Genomic DNA, 18,662 nt, shown 5'->3' on the forward strand with positions numbered 1-18,662 from the left:
ATGCTTTATAAGGAGAGACAAACATGGTGATGCCTTCTTAGCTTTGTGATCCTGCCTTGATCCTGCCCCCTTACCTTCTCTTTGCCCATTTAAAACACTGGTATTGTGTCCACAAAACTTCACCAAAGCATCCCTTTTCTCTCTGACCGCTCTACTTTCCATATCAGGAAAATAACCCTAACTCAGAGTCCCAAGTTAGAAACACAACTTAGGTATTGCATCATTCTCTCTGCATTCCAAAACACACACACTGTATGGCAGTGTAGTAATAAATTAAGGAATACTTGAGAGCTCTATTACCCTCTATTTCAAAAGAATATTTTCAGCATTGCAAGAATATTGTCTTCATAAAACATAATAGGATCTCCGGGTTTGGCAGATATTAGCTTTCAATAATATTCTAATGAGAAGTATAAATGTACCTAGGAATTACTAGTAGTTACAAAGGTATTAGCTCAGTTTGCTTAAATTTCTTTTAGATGGACGGGTAGCTAACATTAACCGCATTTTATAGAATCTTTACATAATCCAGAGATTAAGTCTATGGACAATCCAAGATACACATATAGCATGTTATACAGAGAACAGGATCCATCCACAAGACAGGGCTCTGCTGTCTACTACCTGTATATTCTTGGGCAAATCACTTAAAACTATTTGCTTATTTTTAGCAAGGGAAGAAAAGCTTAGACTGGGTGCTAATATCTAGGGATATTTCCAGTTCTGAATCCTATAATTTAAAACTCTAAATTTGACTATCAAAATTCAGGAATCTGTATGACAAAGTAGAGTTTGTTTTATTTCATTCGTGCTTTCATTCATTCCACAAGGAATTAATGAACGTCTACTCTATGTAAGGCATTAGTCTGGTCTTCTGGACTGGGCACTATTTAAGTGGGACCAAAGACTATGTGGCCTACCTATCCCGCCCAACTCCATTTACTAGTAGTAAGGGAACTTACATCACTTTAGATTTGTGGTTCTCAAACTCAAGCCCGCATCAAAATCACCAGAAATGCTTGCAAAAACTGTTTGCTAGGTCCCACCCTAGATTTCTGATTCAGGGCTGGGATAGAGCCTAAGAATTTGTGTATCTAAATTCCCAGATGATGCTGATGCTGCGGTTCAAGGAGCACACTTTGTGAACCACTGACTCAGATAAACAGAAAGACCAAGGAGGGGCCAAGTCCTATATGTGAGTCACTACACGCAAGGTTTTGTTCCTGCCTCTTCTGCACACTTTTTCATCTCCATTTTCCTTGAAACAACATCCACTCCCTCCTGCTTAAGAAGCAGTTCAATTCCTTTTCTTTGTGATTTTAGTGAAATTGCCAATCTGAGTGGCCATCTGTCCCCCAAGACAGAAATGTAACTCAAACAGGGCTGATCATATTATTTTATTTCCCTAGTCACACTGACTGGTTCCAGGGGCAATTATTCCTTAGAATTTTCCAAACTGAAGACAGACAACAGCTCATTCTTTCTTTTTGTAAAACAAACTAAAAGTATATGACCCCACAACTATCACGAGGTATATGCAACAGGAGAGAATGTGGGCAACAAACAAACCAGAAATTGAAATGAGAGATAGACAGAGAGAAGGTAATCATAAAATTAAGCCCCCAATCTAGTTATATCTCAGGTAGGCTGTATACGTATTGTTCCCAGTTACCAAAGACAATGCATTCTTTTTTTTTAATCACTTAAATTAACTGGATATATAGGTTTCAATTTCTCATAACAAAAAAGTTCTGACTCACAGACATGATCCAAAATTAAGATATGTCCCCCATCAGTGAGGAGATAGTATAATAATTAAAAACATGAGTTTTGCAGTCAGCCAACTTGGGTTTAATTCAGCCACTTACCAGTTGTGTGACCCCAGGCAAATAATTTAATATCTAAGCCTGGTACGTAAAACGGAAATAACATCACCTACCTCAGAGTCCTCCTGAACATCAGATAACTAATACGATATACTGACAAAGAACATTCAATGAATGTTATTTGTTAATATTACACCATTTACTGAACATTGATCTCCCAGGCACTATAATTGTGCTTCCCATGATCTTTTACAAGTTCTTTAATTTGGGGCCCAGGATTAATAAAGTGATATTGTAAATCACAAGCACACAAAGGTAGTTTAGGCTGAGACAAAGGCTTACTCCTTGGGGTAAGCTTGAATATGTAAAAAGAGCATTCTGTATCCCTACAGGTCTTTTTGGTACTTCAGTAGAATTCCTATAGCAGCACTCTCTTTACCTCTAAAGATACTTAAATATTCCGTCATACACTATAGCTATAATCTATGTATATGTATTTCCCACTACTACAGAAAGGCATAAACTTTGGGGCAGAAATTCCAAATTGGAATTGCTAGCTGAGTGAGTTCTCTGAGTCTCACTCAAATTCTTCGGTTGTAAAGTGAGGAAATATCTACACAACTCAATCTTTGAATTACTGCTTCAACTCAAAAGAGGTGATGTTGGCAAATTTTCTCAGCAAACATCAATTGACAACTCCAAGCTGACTGATAATTAAAGAATAAAAGGAAAAAGTAGAGAGGCAGGGCTAGAGCAGGTCTTAAATAAAACAGGGAGTAGATGTCCTACTAAAGAGAAGGCAGATAATGGCCAAGCAGTCTATCTTAACTGGCCATCGGTCACATATTAGAATATAAGAATACTGCCTTAAGACACTAATGGCTCTTTAACTCCTTATCTTGAATTTGATAATCCAGCTGAGGCAGCACATGCATCAGCTCCTGCTATGGACTGAGTTGTGTCGCCCTCATAAATCGTATGTTGAAACCCCAACCCCCAGTGTGACTGTATTTGGAGACAGGGCTTATGAGGAGGTGACGAAGGTTACACGAAGTCATAAGAGCAGGGTCCTAATCTGGCAGGGCTGGTGCCTTTAATAAGAAGAGTAAGAGGCCTGCTCTCTCCCGCATGTGAGGGCACAGAGAAGGCAGCCCTCTGCAAACCAGAAAGAGAGCTCTTACCAGAAAGTGAATAGCCTGGGACCTTGACTCTGGACTTCCTAGCCTCCAGAACTGGAGAACTAAATGTCTCATGTTAAAGCCACCCAGTCTGTAGCATTTCATTATAGCAGTCCAAATAGACTAAGACAGCACCAAAGACAAACTTTACTATTTTAGTTGCATAAAACTGTCCCTAAACTCTATTACTTCAGAGGTATGTAGCCCTTAAAGGATTACAAAAGTTTCCACATGCGTAAATTTATAGAATGTATAGTGGTTAGGAGGACAGATACTGAATCTGGACCAAGATCCAACCCTCAGCTCTATCACTTAATCACGAAGTATTTTATTTTACAAAACAGAGACAATAACACTTTCCTTATAGTTGTAAGGATTAAAATAAGATGATGTATGTAAAGGGCTTATGGTAGTGCCTAGCCTATAGCAAACCTTCAATAAATGGTGACTGTTAAACTTTTATTCAACAAGTATTTATTGAGAATCTACTCAACCTGCTAGGAATGTAATGGTTAAAAATAAAAAAACAAAAACTTACCACACACAAAATGAAATAGAAAATTTTGATTAGCCCTGTGACTTCTAAAGAAACTCAAGTTGTAAATAAAAACATTCCCACACAGAAAATGGGAGGCCCAGATGCCTTCATCAGGGAATTATACCAAATACTCAGGAAAGAAATAATGACAAAGTGACATAAACCTTAACAAAGGAGGAAAAATGAGAACATTTCCAAATTCATTCACGACACTAGTACTACCTGAATGAAAACTGCCAATGACATTATGAGAAGGACAATTATGGGCTCATCTTACATATGAATTTAGATGCAAAAATCCCAATTCCAATTCCAATCAAAATATTAGCAAAATTAATCAGAATTCTAATCAAAATTAAAGAACAATAAATCATGACCAGGTTACACTTATTCCAGAAATGTAAGGTTGGTTTAATCAATATAATTCAAGGGGCGACTGGGTGGCTCAGTCAGTTAAGCCTCCGACTCCTGATTTAGGCTCAGGTCATGATCTTACGGTTGTGAGATCAAGCCCCACATTGGGTTCCATGTGACCGGGTGAGCCTGCTTGGGATTTTCTCTCTCCCTCTCTCTCTCAAAATAAATAAAGAAACTTAAAATAATAATAATAACCAATATGATTCAACACAGCAATAAATAAAGGAAAAAAATCATATAATGTTATCAATAAATACAGAGAAAGTATATCGATGAAACTCAACATCCATTCATAATTTTTAAAACAAGCCTTAGCAAACTAAAAAAGAAACTTCCTTAATATGATAAAGAATATTACAAAAATCAACAACAAACACCATACTTCATGCTGAACTGTTGAAAGCTTTCTCTCTGAGATCTGGAACAAGATAAGCCTGCTTTCAGCACTTCCATTTTATAGTGCTTTGAAGGTCCTAGTCAGTACAGAATGGCACAAAAATAAATAAGTAAATAAAATATAAAATATATAAGGTTTAGAAAGAAATAATACTGCCTTATTCACAGATAATATGGTGGTATGATGAAGTAATTCCAAAAGAATTACAGATAAATTATTTTTGTTAATTATTTTAATGTTTATTTTTGAGACAGAGAGAGACAGAACTTGAGTGGGGAAGGGGCAGAGAGAGAGGGAGACACAGAATCCAAAGCAACTTCCAGGCTCTGAGCTGTCAGTACAGAGCCCCATGCGGGGCTCAAACTCACAAACAGTGATATCATGATCTGAGCTGAAGGTGGATGCTTAACCGACTGAGCCACCCAGGTGTCCCAGATAAATTATTAATATTAGTGATTTTAGCAAAATTGCTAGATACAGGGTCAACAGATACACACAAACATAAAATGAATTTTTTTAAAGAACTATACCATTTATAACAGCATAAAACGTATCAAATAATTAGGAATGAGTCCAGCAAAAAATATAAAAGACTTGTGCTCAGAAACTATAAAACCTCAGAGAGGGAAATTAAAGATGACCTAAATAAATGGAGAGGGCTATTTCATGTACATGTATCAGAAGAGTCAGCATTATCAAGAATCAATTCTTCCCCTAATTATCTGTAGATTCAACGCAATCCGAATCACAACTGCAACACCCCTTTGTTTTGTGTGGAAACCGACAAGTTTTTATACTAAAATGTACATTTAATGCAAAGGGAAAAGAATAACCAAAGCACTTTGAGGAAAAATATGGAGAGAACATTCTCTACTAGATATCAAGATAGTGTGATATTAATGCCAAGCAACATAAATACACCAAAGAAGCAGAATAGAGAGCCCAGAAACACATCTGCACATAAATGGGTACTTCACTGACAGCAAAGATTTTGGTTATGTAATAGTGCAGACACAACTGAAAGTCCATGTGGAAAGAAAAAAACAAAACAAAACAATCCCTACCTCACACTCTCTATAAAAAATTATTCCAGGGAGAGAATGATCTAAATGTAAAAGGCCATGGGCCCCTGGGTGGCTCAGTTGGGTAAGCGTCCAACTTCAGCTCAGGTCATGATCTCACAGTCCGTGAGTTCCAGCCCCGCGTCAGGCTCTGTGCTGTCAGTTCGGAGCCTGGAACTTGCTTTGGATTCTGTCTCCCACTCTCTCTGCCCCTCCCCCACTCATGCTCTGTCTCTCTCTACCAAAAAATGAATAAACATTAAAAAAATTAAATGTAAAAGGCAAAACAGCAAAGCTTTAAGAAGGCAATTAAAGAGAATACCTTAATTACCACAGAATACAGAAAGATTTCTCAAGCAAGAAACGAAAAGTACAAACCATGGAAAAGTAAGGGAAAAGGCACTATATCAAAATTAAGAATTTCTGCTCATCAAAACACACCATTGAGAAAGTAAAACGGTAAGCTGCAGAGGAAGGAAAGATATTTTTAATACATATAACTAAAGGGCTTGTATCCAGAATACACAAATAATTCTTAATAAATCAGTAAGAAAAAGACAAATAATAAAATGGGCAAAAACCCTTTATCACTAATGTCCAAATAAATGATCAATAAACAACATCAGTCATGAGGGAAACCCCCAAGATTTCCAATACCAGAATTTCTAAAATTAAAAAGACTGCTGATACCTTGTGTAAATAGGAATACAGAGCAATGAGACTTCTCATACACAGCTAATTAATCTGTAAATTGGTACAATCATTTGACATATCTAAATTTAAATGCCTGGATATCCTAAGACACAGAAAATCCATTTCTACATATATATATATATATATATATATACACACACACACACACACACACACACACACACACACACACACACACTAGAAATGCACGCACATGTGCACCCAGAATCTGGAAACACCAAAGAGCATCAATAGCAGAATGAATAAACTGTGATATATTCACAACTGGATTAGATATGACAATAAAAATAAATGAAATACAATTTCATAAAACTTACATAATGTTGAACAAAAAAACCAGACACAGAGGACTAGATACTCTATACTTCATTATATAAGGTTTTAGAAGAATTAAGTAAAACCAAACAATGGTGTTTAATGATACACTTTTATAAAGACAAGGAAGCACTGATTACCTTTGGTGATGAGGTATAAAGGGCAGCAATCAGAAGGGAGCACAAAGAAAACAAATGAAGTGCTGATAAGATTCTGTTCCTTGACCTGATAGTTATATGGTTGTGTCACAAAAATTCACTGAGTTGTACATTTTTGGTTTGTATACTCTGTATGTTAAATTTCACAATCAAAAAGTTTTAAAAAGCATATTTAAATTAAACCTTTCAAAACATTTGTTTTTATAACTTTTAACACTAAAGTTTAATATTACAAACTAATTATACATGTGCTGTTATCTCGAATAGTATCAAGAAATGAACATTACACCACAGGAATGTACATATAACCTATATAAATATTCCAATAAACTATACTCCAACACATCATTCTTATAGATGTATAGATGTTATCATTTTAGAACTAAATATTGAGTGTTTCTTCAGAATAATTGGTATATCAAGAAAAAAATATCAGGGCACCTGGGTGGTTCAGTGGGTTAAGTGTCCCAACTCTTGATTTCGGCTCAGGTCATGATCTCATGGTTTGTGAGTTCGAGCCCCGCATCGGGCTCTGTGCTGACAACTCAGAGCCTGGAGCCTGCTTCAGATTCTGTGTCTCCATCTGTCTCTGCCCCTCCCCCACACACACTCTGTCTCTCTCTGCCTCTCAAAAGTAAACAAAACTAATAAAAAAAATTTTTTTCTTTTTAAAAAAGACCTACCTGGAAAATCCACAAAATCTCCCCATCTCAATATCTTTAAATTAATTATACCTGCAAAGTTTCATTTCCCCCCCCAGCATTTTTACTGATATATAATTAACATACAACGTTATATTAGTTTCAGGTGTACAATATGATTCCACAATTCTATACATTACTTAGTGCTCATCCTGATAAGCGTACTCTAAAATCCCTATCACCCATTTCACCCATTCCCTCACCCACCTTCCCCCTGGTAATCATCAGTTGTTCTCTATATTCAAGAGTGTTTTTTTATCTTTTTTTTTCTTTGTACATTTTTTCTTAAATTCCATGTATGAGTGAAATCATATTGTTTTTGTCTTTCTCTGACTTATTTCACTTAGCATCATATCCTCTAGGTCCATCCATGTTGTTCCAAATGGCAAGATCTCATTCTTTTTCATGGCTGAATAAGATTCCATTGTATATATACCACTTTTTCTTTATCAGTTCATCTATTGATGAACACTTGGGTTGCTTCCATGTCTTAGCTATTGTAAATAATGCTGCAATAAACACAGGGGTGCATATAACTTTCTGAATTAGTGTTTTCATTTTCTTTTGGTAAATATCATCAATAATGGAATTACTGAATCATATGGTGTTTCTACTTTTCAATTTTTTAAGGAACCTCCATACTGTTTCCCACAATGGCTACACCAATTTGCATTCCCACTAATAGTGCATGAGAGTTCCTTTTTCTCCACATGCTCGCCAATACTTGTTATTTCTTGTGTTTTTGATTTTAGCCATTCTGACAGGTCTGAGGTGATATCTCATTGTGGTTTTCATTTGCATTTCCTTGATGATTACTGATGTTGACATTTTTTCATGTGTCTGTTGGCAATCTGTACATCTTCTTCAGAAAAATGTCTATTCAGGTACACTGCCCATTTTTTGGTATTCAGTTGTAGAAGTTCGTTATATATTTTGGATATTAACTCCTTATTGGATATATCATTTACAACTATCTTCTCCCATTCAGTTGCCTTTTGTTTTGTTGATGGTTTCCTTCACTGTGCAAAGGCTCTTTATTTTGGTGTAGTCCCAATAAATTTTGCTTTTATTTCCCTTGTTTGAGGAGACATATCTAGAAAAAGGTTTCTATGGCTGATGTCAAAGAAATTACTGCCTGTGCTTTCTTCTAGGAGTTTTATGGTTTCAGGGCTCACATTTAGGTCTTTATTCCATTTGAGTTCATTTTTGTGTATGGTGTAAGAAAGTGGTCCAGTTTCACTCTTTTGCACGTAGCCGTTCAGTTTTCCCAACACCATTTGTTGAAGAGACTGTCTTTTCCCCATTGTACGTGCTTGCCTCCTTTGTCATAGATTAATAGACCATATAAACATGGGTTTGTTTCTGGGCTCTCTACTCTGTTCCATTGATGTAAGTGTCTATTTTTGTGCCAGTACCATTCTGTTTTTTCTTTTTTTTTTTTTTTTTTTAAGTAAACTCTATGCCCAATGTGGGGCTTGACCTCACAACCCCAAGATCAAGAGTTGCATGCTCCACCAACTGAGCCAGCCAGGTGCCCCATTTTAATCAAAACAGCTTGTAGTATATCTTAAAATTTGGGATTGTGATACCTACCAGCTTTGTTCTTCTTTTTCAAGATTGCTTTGGCTATTCAGAGTCTTTGTGTTTCCACAAAAACTTGAGTACTATTTGTTCTAGTTCTCTGAAAACTGCTGTTGTTATTTTGATAGGGATTGCATAAGATTTGTAGGTTGCTTTAGGCAGTATGGACACTTTAACAATATTGGTTCTTCCAATCCGTGAGCATGGACTATCTCTCCATTTGTTTGTGTCATCTTCAATTTCTTTCATCAGCGTCTTATAGTTTTCAGAGTACAGGGCTTTCACTTCCTTGGTTGTCTAATAATAGGTATTTTATTACTTTTGGTACAACTGTAAATGGGATTGTTTTTCTTAATTTCTCTTTCTGCTATTTCATTATGAATGTATAGAAATGCAAAAGATTTCTGTATATGAACGTTGTATCCTGTGACTTTACTGAATTCATTTATCAGTACTAAAAGTTTTGGTGGAGTCTCAAGGGTTTTCTTTTTAATGGTTTTGTTTTTAATGTTTATTTATTTATTATTTTTTTTTTTTTAATTTTTTTTTTTTTCAACGTTTTTTATTTATTTTTGGGACAGAGAGAGACAGAGCATGAACGGGGGAGGGGCAGAGAGAGAGGGAGACACAGAATCGGAAACAGGCTCCAGGCTCCGAGCCATCAGCCCAGAGCCTGACGCGGGGCTCGAACTCACGGACCGCGAGATCGTGACCTGGCTGAAGTCGGACGCTTAACCGACTGCGCCACCCAGGTGCCCCAATGTTTATTTATTTTTGACAGAGAGAGAGAGAGAGAGAGAAAGAGAGACAGAGCATGAGCGGGGGAGGGGCAGAGAGAGAGGGAGACACAGAATCAGAAGCAGGCTCTAGGCTCTGAGCTGTCAGCACAGAGCCTGACGTGGGGCTCAAACACACAGACCCTGAGATCATGACCTGAGCCAAAGTTGGATGCCCAACCGACTGAGCCACCCAGGCACCCCTCAAGGGTTTTCTATATATGGCATCATGTCGTCTTCAAATAGCGAATGTTTTACTTCTTCCTTACCAATTTGGATGTCTTTTATTTCTTTCTCTTGTCAGATTCCTTAAAAATTTAATATACTTTTTAAAAAAATTTTTTTAATGTTTTTATTTTTTTTTGAGACAGGAAAGAGAGAGCATGAACAGGGAAGGGTCAGAGAGAGGGAGACACAGAATCTGAAACAGGCTCCGGGCTCTGAGCTGTCAGCACAGAGCCCGACGTGGGGCTCGAACTCACGGACCACGAGCTCATGACCTGAGCCGAAGTCGGCCGCTTAACCGACTGAGCCACCCAGGCGCCCCTTAATATACTTCTTAACATGGTTCTTTTTATATCCTTTCTCCAACTGATGGTGGAAATTATGTTCCTATTTATGTATGTTTTCCATTTAGATAAAAATATTATCTGTTGAAAGCTTTTTAGTGTCACAAATGACCTGAGATTTCTTTTAGGGAGCAAGCAATGAAAGACAAGGGCATGTTACTCTTTCTCTGACTGATGAATGAAAACTGACAGTAATAGAATGTCACATTTTAACAACTTACTACTTTAGAAAGATAATTATAGAATAGGTAATTCTGTAACCACACTACATTAAGAACTCCTAAAAATGATAAGTAGCATATACATTTTTAAAATGAATAACATACATAAAAGTAATTCACATAAGAAATATCCATAGAACAACTAAGAATGGTCAACAGACATATGAAAACACACTAAACATTAATAATAAAGAAGTTACTTTTTTTAAAAGGCTGCTAGTTAAAATATGAAAACATTTTCCTATCAGTTGCCAAAAATGAAAAGGATCAAGAATGTTCAACATGGATTGATAAGGACATAGCAAAATGAAAGTACTTATGTATTGAGAGGATTATAAACTGGCACAAACTTTTTGAAAGTCAATAGGACAGTGTCTAATAAAATTTTAAACATATACACCTACCCGAATTCCCAGCAATCCCATTTTTAAAATCTAGCCTATGAAAATAGTGTAAATATATTTCTAAGCGCATTCATTATAGCACGAGCATGGGAGAGTGAATAAACTTTGGTATGTACATACAATGGAATATCAAGTTCTCATTTTAAAATGCAGAATATCTTTGTAACTAGTTTGGAAAAATATGTAAGATGTATTATTAAGCAATGAAAATAATTTGCAGATATATATGGCACTTCATTTTTATTTCTGAAAAAGAAACTGTGCATGTGTATATATGAAAACATAGAAAAACATACGCAAGTAAACACAACCAATTCTGAACAACGGTAACCTCTGGAGGGGAAGGGAGTTTGGTCTGAAAAGGAAAAACCGGGAAGACTTTTTATCTTGTATTTAATTCTCTGCATGGTTTTCATGCATTTTAACAAGTATATGATTTTATTCAAAAAGTAAAGAAGCATTTAAATATAACATTTATTGGGTTTTGCATTTAATTGATTTATCCATTTTGGGGTTGCTTTATTATTGTAATACTTTCTGAAGGGTTACTTTACAATCAGAATGAGACCATTCTCTCAGAACTTGTAAAGGAAAACAAACACACACCTAGAAGCAGCAGATTCGCTGCCCGAGCCAGCATGGGTTCATTTCACTAAGGGATAAGTTAGATCTAAAGTAAATGTGTGAGATGAGTAACCCACCTAAAGCACCTAAAGCAACAAAGACGGTGAAGATAAAATGATAAACCCACCTGGACTATATCCAAAACCATGCCGGCTGAAACCGTCCCAAAACCAGCTAGCAAAAATGGCACAAGTATTTGCAGCGCCATGATGCCACTGGATTCCTTTGGTGACTTCTGGTTGACTTCCACAGTGGCATCTTCATCGCCATCACTGGATGCAGCTTCATTCTGTAACATGGCAGCTGTTTCCGCAGCGTCCCTTGCATCACAGTAATTGTAGCTGGCATAGTCATCATACTTTGGGCTGCAGCCTGACGGCGCGTGCCCACTGGTGCCATGAAAAGGCGGCTCTGAGAAACTGTGATACTCCATGTGCTGCTCAGATCGATTACTAAAAGTCTGGGCTGCAGCTGATAATCCCTCTTGCCAAATGCCATTGGTTTTTTTGTGCCTATCTTCCTGGTTTTTCTGGTAAATTACTGGAACCATACTCAACAATAAGTTTAAAAACTTATCAGATTGAATTGTATTTAAGCTTAAAGTCCAGTCTACAAAACCTCCTCCACTACTTGGACCACTACTCGTGTTACTGGTAATAGATCTTCCTTTACTATTAGTCATATTGTCATCACAAAAGACCCTGTACTCCTTAGATCTCAAGCTTCACAAACCATAGCAGGTAAAGTCAGAACCACACAAATGCTGGTTTAAATTAAGACGCTGACTTCATTTTGTAGGAAATAATGTTTCTACTAGTAAAAGATGTTTAGAAGGTCCACAGAGGGATTGGATCTGAAAAGAAGAAAACAAAATCATTTTTAAAAATCAGATTAACTGTCTTCATACTTAAGATTCTCATAGAAAACACATGTTCTTTTTTTTTTTAATGTTTTTTTTTTTTTACATGTATTTATTTTTTGAGAGACATAGAGAGACAGAGCACAAGTTGGGGAGGGGCAGAGAGAGAGGGAGACACAGAATCGGAAGCAGGCTCCAGGCCCCAAGCTGTCAGCACAGAGCCTGACGCAGGGCTAGAACTCACAAACTGTGAGATCATGACCTGAGCCGAAGTCGGACGCTTAACCGACGGAGCCACCCAGGCGCCCCAAAAACACATACGCTCTTAAACCAACCCTAAGGTATAGGGACACTATACTTTGTGGCCTTAACACATACCTGTTTTGAGCCATACAACTACTTTGTACACAGAAAACAGTACAGGGCTTTTGCGCCCAATCTTTGTCAAAAGTTTCTCATCTTTGCATACTTAATGTAGCTGATACCTATGTAAAGTCATCAAATGTCCCTGCAGTCCTTCCTACAATAGACAAATTTATTAAAGAAAGTGATGGCTTCTATTACTTACAGGGAGGTCTCAAAATCAAATCATTACAACTCTTTACATATGTCAGTACGTAATAAAAGGTATATGGCATCATGTTTTAAATGTGTTAAATAATAAACCGTGTAACTTTATTTACAACTTGAATAATATATATTTTATCAAAATGTTATTTTTATTAACTATGAGGAGACAATGATAATTTTGCCATAAAAACATTTGGTAAATATCCTAAATACTGCTCAGAGCATTTATTTTACAAATACTTACAGAAAGATCTACTTTGCAAGCCAACCAAAAGAAAGCTTGTAATGCACTTATAACTGAATGCTCTTCTCACAAAGTCTGCTCTTTGTAGACTGCCCGGAGTAGAACCAGCCCTCACAGGCTGGCCAGTGACCAAATTCTCTCTAAAGACTGAACGAAGAGACACAGACACAGCTGTAGCTGGTTTGAGAGTGACGGGCACTGAGCTGCAGGTTCATACCCCACCCCCCCACCCCCCGCCAACGCAGAGAGCCTAGGCGAACCGCTGCTGCCGTAGCTGCAGAGGCTTTCAGAACAATCTACTGCAATGGGTCTAAAGGCCTCAGGTCAGAACACTCAGGCCTGCCTTATACTTGCAAGAGCATCCGCGATCAAGAAATCGGCACTTATTTGATAAGGGACAGATGACCCACTGCCCACCCATCAGGTGAGAGTAAGAATGATTGCTGCCCGTACTGCTGCTTTTAGTGAAAACGATTACATCTTTCAATATTTGTTTTCAATTCCTTAGAATGTCTATCTCCTCTCCTGGCATAGGAAAATCAACAGCAAGAAATGGCACACAGAAAAAGAGAAGGAGCTACGGAGGGGACAAGCAGGTGCGAGAGCCTGTCTCATCTACTCATCATTCACTCACTTTTCTTCCTTCCCTATTGTGACTGTGGAGGCTCTTGGAATTCCTACTGGGGAACATTTTCAAATAGATTCTAGGACTCCAGACCTCCTGACTCGGAATATCTGTATTTGAGGCCTGTATATCTTTCTTTTTAAGCTCCCCAAGGGATTACAGTGCAGACTTCTTGTTGACTTGTCCTGAGAATCCAATGAGTAGATTAAGTACCAGTTGCTTTTTTTTTTTTTTACCACTCGCAGGTTGATCTGCATATAGAGAAAAGTCAGTGTTTAAAGAGAATCAGTGTCCAGAGTAAAACCAAGGTCGAGACTAAAGCAGAGGAGAAAACAAGGAGTCCCAGAAAGAGAAAGACAGGCAGAACAGCAGCCTGAAAACCCTTCATGTCGAGATGCTGAGCTGTACTTCTGGAACTTACGAGATTCCCAGCAGCCTTATATGAGAAGATTGAGCGGGTTTCTGTTCCTTCAACCTATTTGCCCCTTTTTATTTTTTTAAATATTTATTTATTTTGAGAGAGAGAGAGACAGCACACACAAGTGAGGCAGAATCAGAGAGAGACAAAGAGAGAGAGAGAGAGAGAGAGAGAGAGAGAGAAAATCCCATGCTGCTTCGTGCTATTGGCACAGAGCCCAATACAAGGCTGGATCTCACAAACCATGAGACCAGGACCTGAGCCAAAATCAAGAGTGGGACACTTGACTGATTGATTGAGCCACCCAGGGGCCATTGCCCCTTTTTAAAGAGTGAGCATTTCACTGCCTCAAAGAAATCTTCAACTAAATAAAATATAAAACAAACCCCAAAGGGATTGAGTTTTAAGACAAATCTATTCTACTGAAGGGCCTGTGATATATACAGGGAGTTTCTTCCTTTTGAAGTAGAATTATCAGGTTGATCAAAACAGAAATGTGGAGAAATGTAAATAAATCAGAAAGAAGCATGGTAGCATCTGTACCACCATCCAGTCACCCTAAAGTTCAGAAAACTCAAAATGTGTCCTTGGGAAACTTGACCAATTAACCCTAAATAGAAAAATAAAGGAGAGGGTAGGGGTGGGGAAGAGAGGAATTTCTCAAGACATCTCTGTTAGAATATTTTTACGGCTAAGCACAGTCTACACAGTGTCGGCCAAGAGCGATCCAGATGCAAAGACATGTCCAGCTCATACTTTTGTTCCTAATATTCTCATTTCTGCATAAGCTATTCAGAAACTGAGATGGAGAGATAGATACTCATCAGGGTCTCTGTTGACAGAGACCACAGAATAGGGCTGAAATCTAGCCCAAGCCTCCATTCTCAGGGCTACCTTTTTCTGGGAAGCACTGTACAAATTTCAGGGGCACCTGGCTCGCTCAGCCAGTAGAGCTTGAGACTCTTGATCTCGGGGTCGTGAATTCAAGCCCCACAATGGGTGCAGAGATCACTTTAAAATAAAAATTTATACAAATTTCCATTTCCTGCGTGAACACATTCTTCCTCTATTCCATGCAGTTCTGGTAGGTCTATCAATCAACAGTATCCTACCCTCCAGACTACATGATGACAAATGGTTTGAGCAGAACCTACTTCCTCTCCCGGAATTTCACATGCAAGTAAAACTCTGGATTGTGAATAACTTGTTCCACAAGTGTTCCACAAGACAAGCAAACATGTCTAGTAAGTTTTAAGTTAATAAATGAGTGACGTCTTGCAATACAAGTAATACAAGACACCAAACATCACATGATCACAACTGAGCCAATGGTTCTGAAATTCGCTTTGATATACCAGTGCTTTGGATTACAAGCATGTTCCCAGAACGAATTATGCTCACAAACCAAGGTTTTACTGTATTTTTTTTCTTACTATGTCCTGAGTGCCTACTGAATGCTGAGACTAACATAATTAACAAAATAGGCACCATTCTTGCTTCTAACAGATTTTACCTTGTAGTGGGGAGGAAAAGCAACCAGGTGAGCAAACAAATGAGATAATTTATGATAAAGGCTATAAAAGAGAGAGCTGATTTAATGAAGAGTGAGTAAGTTATAGGACTACCTTAATGTGGAAGGTCTCTGGGAGAGTTTACTCACTTCCCTTTGGAACAACATAATTCTGAAGCTGTCCCTTTATCTTCCACCTCAAAAAGTCCCCTCTACCACCACCACTATTAGTACCACTTGAAGGAAAGCCCATCTACATTAGAAGAGGATCCACAGAGAGAATCAAAGCCAGGAGATGAAAGGGTCCTGACAACATAATTAGAATGTCTATTTCATTTATTTTAAGCTCATTCCAGCGTTGTTGTTACCAATTATATGGGCCAATAACTCTTCGTTGCATAAGCTAGTCTGAGTGGTGTTTTTTGTCCTAACATCTTTTTTTGTTGTTGTTTAAGAATGCAATTTGGAAATAGTAGGGATTACCTTGTTACAGGCACATGCCGTGGACCACATATCACTATTCTGCACTGAGGAATATGTGTTTATTTTTATTTTCTCCTTCATTTTATCAAGTTAGTGACTGATCACCAGTTAGTCTAATGCTTGGTTACTGACAAGTTCCATTACCACTCTTAAAGACTCCTTAAACTTTTTTCTTTTAAAGAAATCACCTAGGGGCACCCAAGTGGCTCAGTTGGTTGAGCATCAGACTCTTGATTTCAGCTCAGGTCATAATCTTGCGGTTCACGGGTGAAGCCCTGCATCAGGCTCCATGCTGACCACACAGAGCCTACTTGGGATTCTCTCTCTCTCCCTCTCTCTCCAAATAAATAAATAAAATAAAGAACTCATGGAAATAATGGATTACAATCGAAATACTTTGTGGTAGATTTAAAATGAGTGATGTACATACATGCCCCCAAATAAAAATTGGTTACTCTATATTGTTGTTTACCCATGAATGAGTAAAAACAAGTAAAAAATTTTAAAAATAAATAAAAGGAATTGGGCAAAGTTTCCCGTAGCTTTAAGGTGCTTAAGTTAAAGAATGCCAGTGGAGATATTTATGGCTCATTCTTCAACTTCTTAGATTATATTAATCTAGTATCAACCTAGATGAGAAGAAATAGTGTCTTTAGAACTTTAGTGGAATGGCCGAGGCTTAAATTCTGAATTCTTGCTGTCAGTTATAAAGCGACAAACTCTAAGAAAAAATAATCCACTATTTTATTCACTAATGGCCAGCATTTCCACAAAACAGAAGTTTCAAATTAAAAAACAAAAAAATCAGCAGTAGAGTACAAGTAGAATGATTAAAATTGTGGCCTGGGACTTCTTTTTTTTTTCCCAAAATTGCTAGATGAAAAATACATATTTATCTATACTACTCATCTAACGTCAGTGAAGATATCGGGCATAATTCAAAAACCCTAGATTAAGGGCTGCATCAAATACTGTTATTTAGCAGTTTTGTTCCAAAGACTCTTTAGGTGCTGAGCACAACCAACACAGGGACAATTCTATTTTAGTGCCTTAGATCCTTGTTACTCCAAGCATGGTTTATGGTCCAGCAGCACTGTCATCACCTGGGAGCTTGTTAGAAATGCAGGATCTCCGCTCTCATCCCTAGCCCAACCTGTGAATCAAAACCTGCTCTTCTAATAGCATTCCCAAGTGATTTGTGTACACATGAAAGTTTGAGAAGTGTCTCCCAGTACATTCAAAAAAGAATCTGATTTACATTCATTACACTAAAAATTAGATGTTGTGAAACTTTCGAATGTGAACAAGGATGTGAGCACTGGTAATACACAAAACACTACTAGTGCAACTATAAACATTATACTGCCTTGGAAAACAATTGTTGTATGCTAAAATTAAAGATTCTATGCCCCACATTTCCGCAAATTCCACCCTAAGTTCATATCCTGGAGAGACTCATGCACAGTATACTAGAAGACACATAAAATAATATCCTTAGCAGCATCTTCATACTAGTAAAAAATTGGAATTAACTCAAGAGAAAACATAAATTGTGGGATATTAATACAATGGAATATATGAAGAAGGGTAGGATATAATCACAAACTTCAAGAGAATGGGTATATTTGAGTACGTGGTATAAAAGCACACAGAGAGCTTCAAAGGTATTGGTTATATTTTTTCAGCTTGATAGTGGATATCTGTTTCTTACTGTTCTTTATTCATATAGACTACATGAGTGCTTCAGTAAGAATGATATTGTAGATTTTATTTCACTCCCATGATTGCTGCCCTCCTATAAGAGAATTATCTCCACCTGTTGAAGGGACTATGAGAGAATTCTACTTCCTCATCTCCACTGACAGCAGATTTGGCCACGTGACTTGAATTGGCCAATGGAATAAGAGCAGCAGCAACACCTACAAGCAGAAACAGTTCGGCTATGTCTCCTCTTCCATCTGTCATGAGAATGGGATGTCCTAGGTTAGTGCTACTTCTTCAGACTGGGTCCTGGGACAAAGACCCATGCAGAGCCCCAGCAACTGCAGCCAATACGCAGTAACCCACAGGCAACATGTAAAGCGAGAGAGAAATAAAGCATTGTGGTTGAAAGCCATTGAGAGTTTGGAATTATTACCACAGCATGATCCAACAAAAGCTACCTAAAAGTAAGTATGTAGAAAAGGACCCTGACCCATAGATTCCTACCTATTTTAGTTGAGTCTCTGAGCACTTAAGGGTTCCATCTACAGTTAAAGAATTTTGTAACAATGGTCTGCAAACATTTAGATCTCATTAAACAGTCAAATTTCTCCCCAAATTTTACCAAAAACAATCTTTCCCACTTGATGGCTGTTAGAATGGCCATCAACAGGACAAAAGATAACAAATGCTGACTAGGATTTGAAGAAAAGGGAACCTTTGTCTACTGCTGGCAGGATTGTAAATTGGTACAGCTATTACGGAAAAAATA

General features: G+C 37.6%; 1 protein-coding gene across 2 annotated transcripts in view; it reads right to left on the bottom strand.

Annotated features, from left to right (window-relative positions):
* SLC41A2 (solute carrier family 41 member 2) overlaps positions 1–18,662 on the bottom strand; it is a 116,175-nt gene that overhangs the window by 84,004 nt on the left and 13,509 nt on the right. For both annotated transcript variants that reach the window (XM_007096464.3, XM_015543971.2), the window contains one exon: positions 11,608–12,333. In XM_007096464.3, the coding sequence (XP_007096526.1) occupies positions 11,608–12,162 (555 nt within the window). In that variant the 5' untranslated portion in view covers positions 12,163–12,333. The remainder of the gene's footprint in view (positions 1–11,607; positions 12,334–18,662) is intronic.

Source organism: Panthera tigris, chromosome B4 (genome assembly GCF_018350195.1).
Source record: "Panthera tigris isolate Pti1 chromosome B4, P.tigris_Pti1_mat1.1, whole genome shotgun sequence".
In the NCBI taxonomy this organism is placed as follows: domain Eukaryota; kingdom Metazoa; phylum Chordata; class Mammalia; order Carnivora; family Felidae; genus Panthera; species Panthera tigris.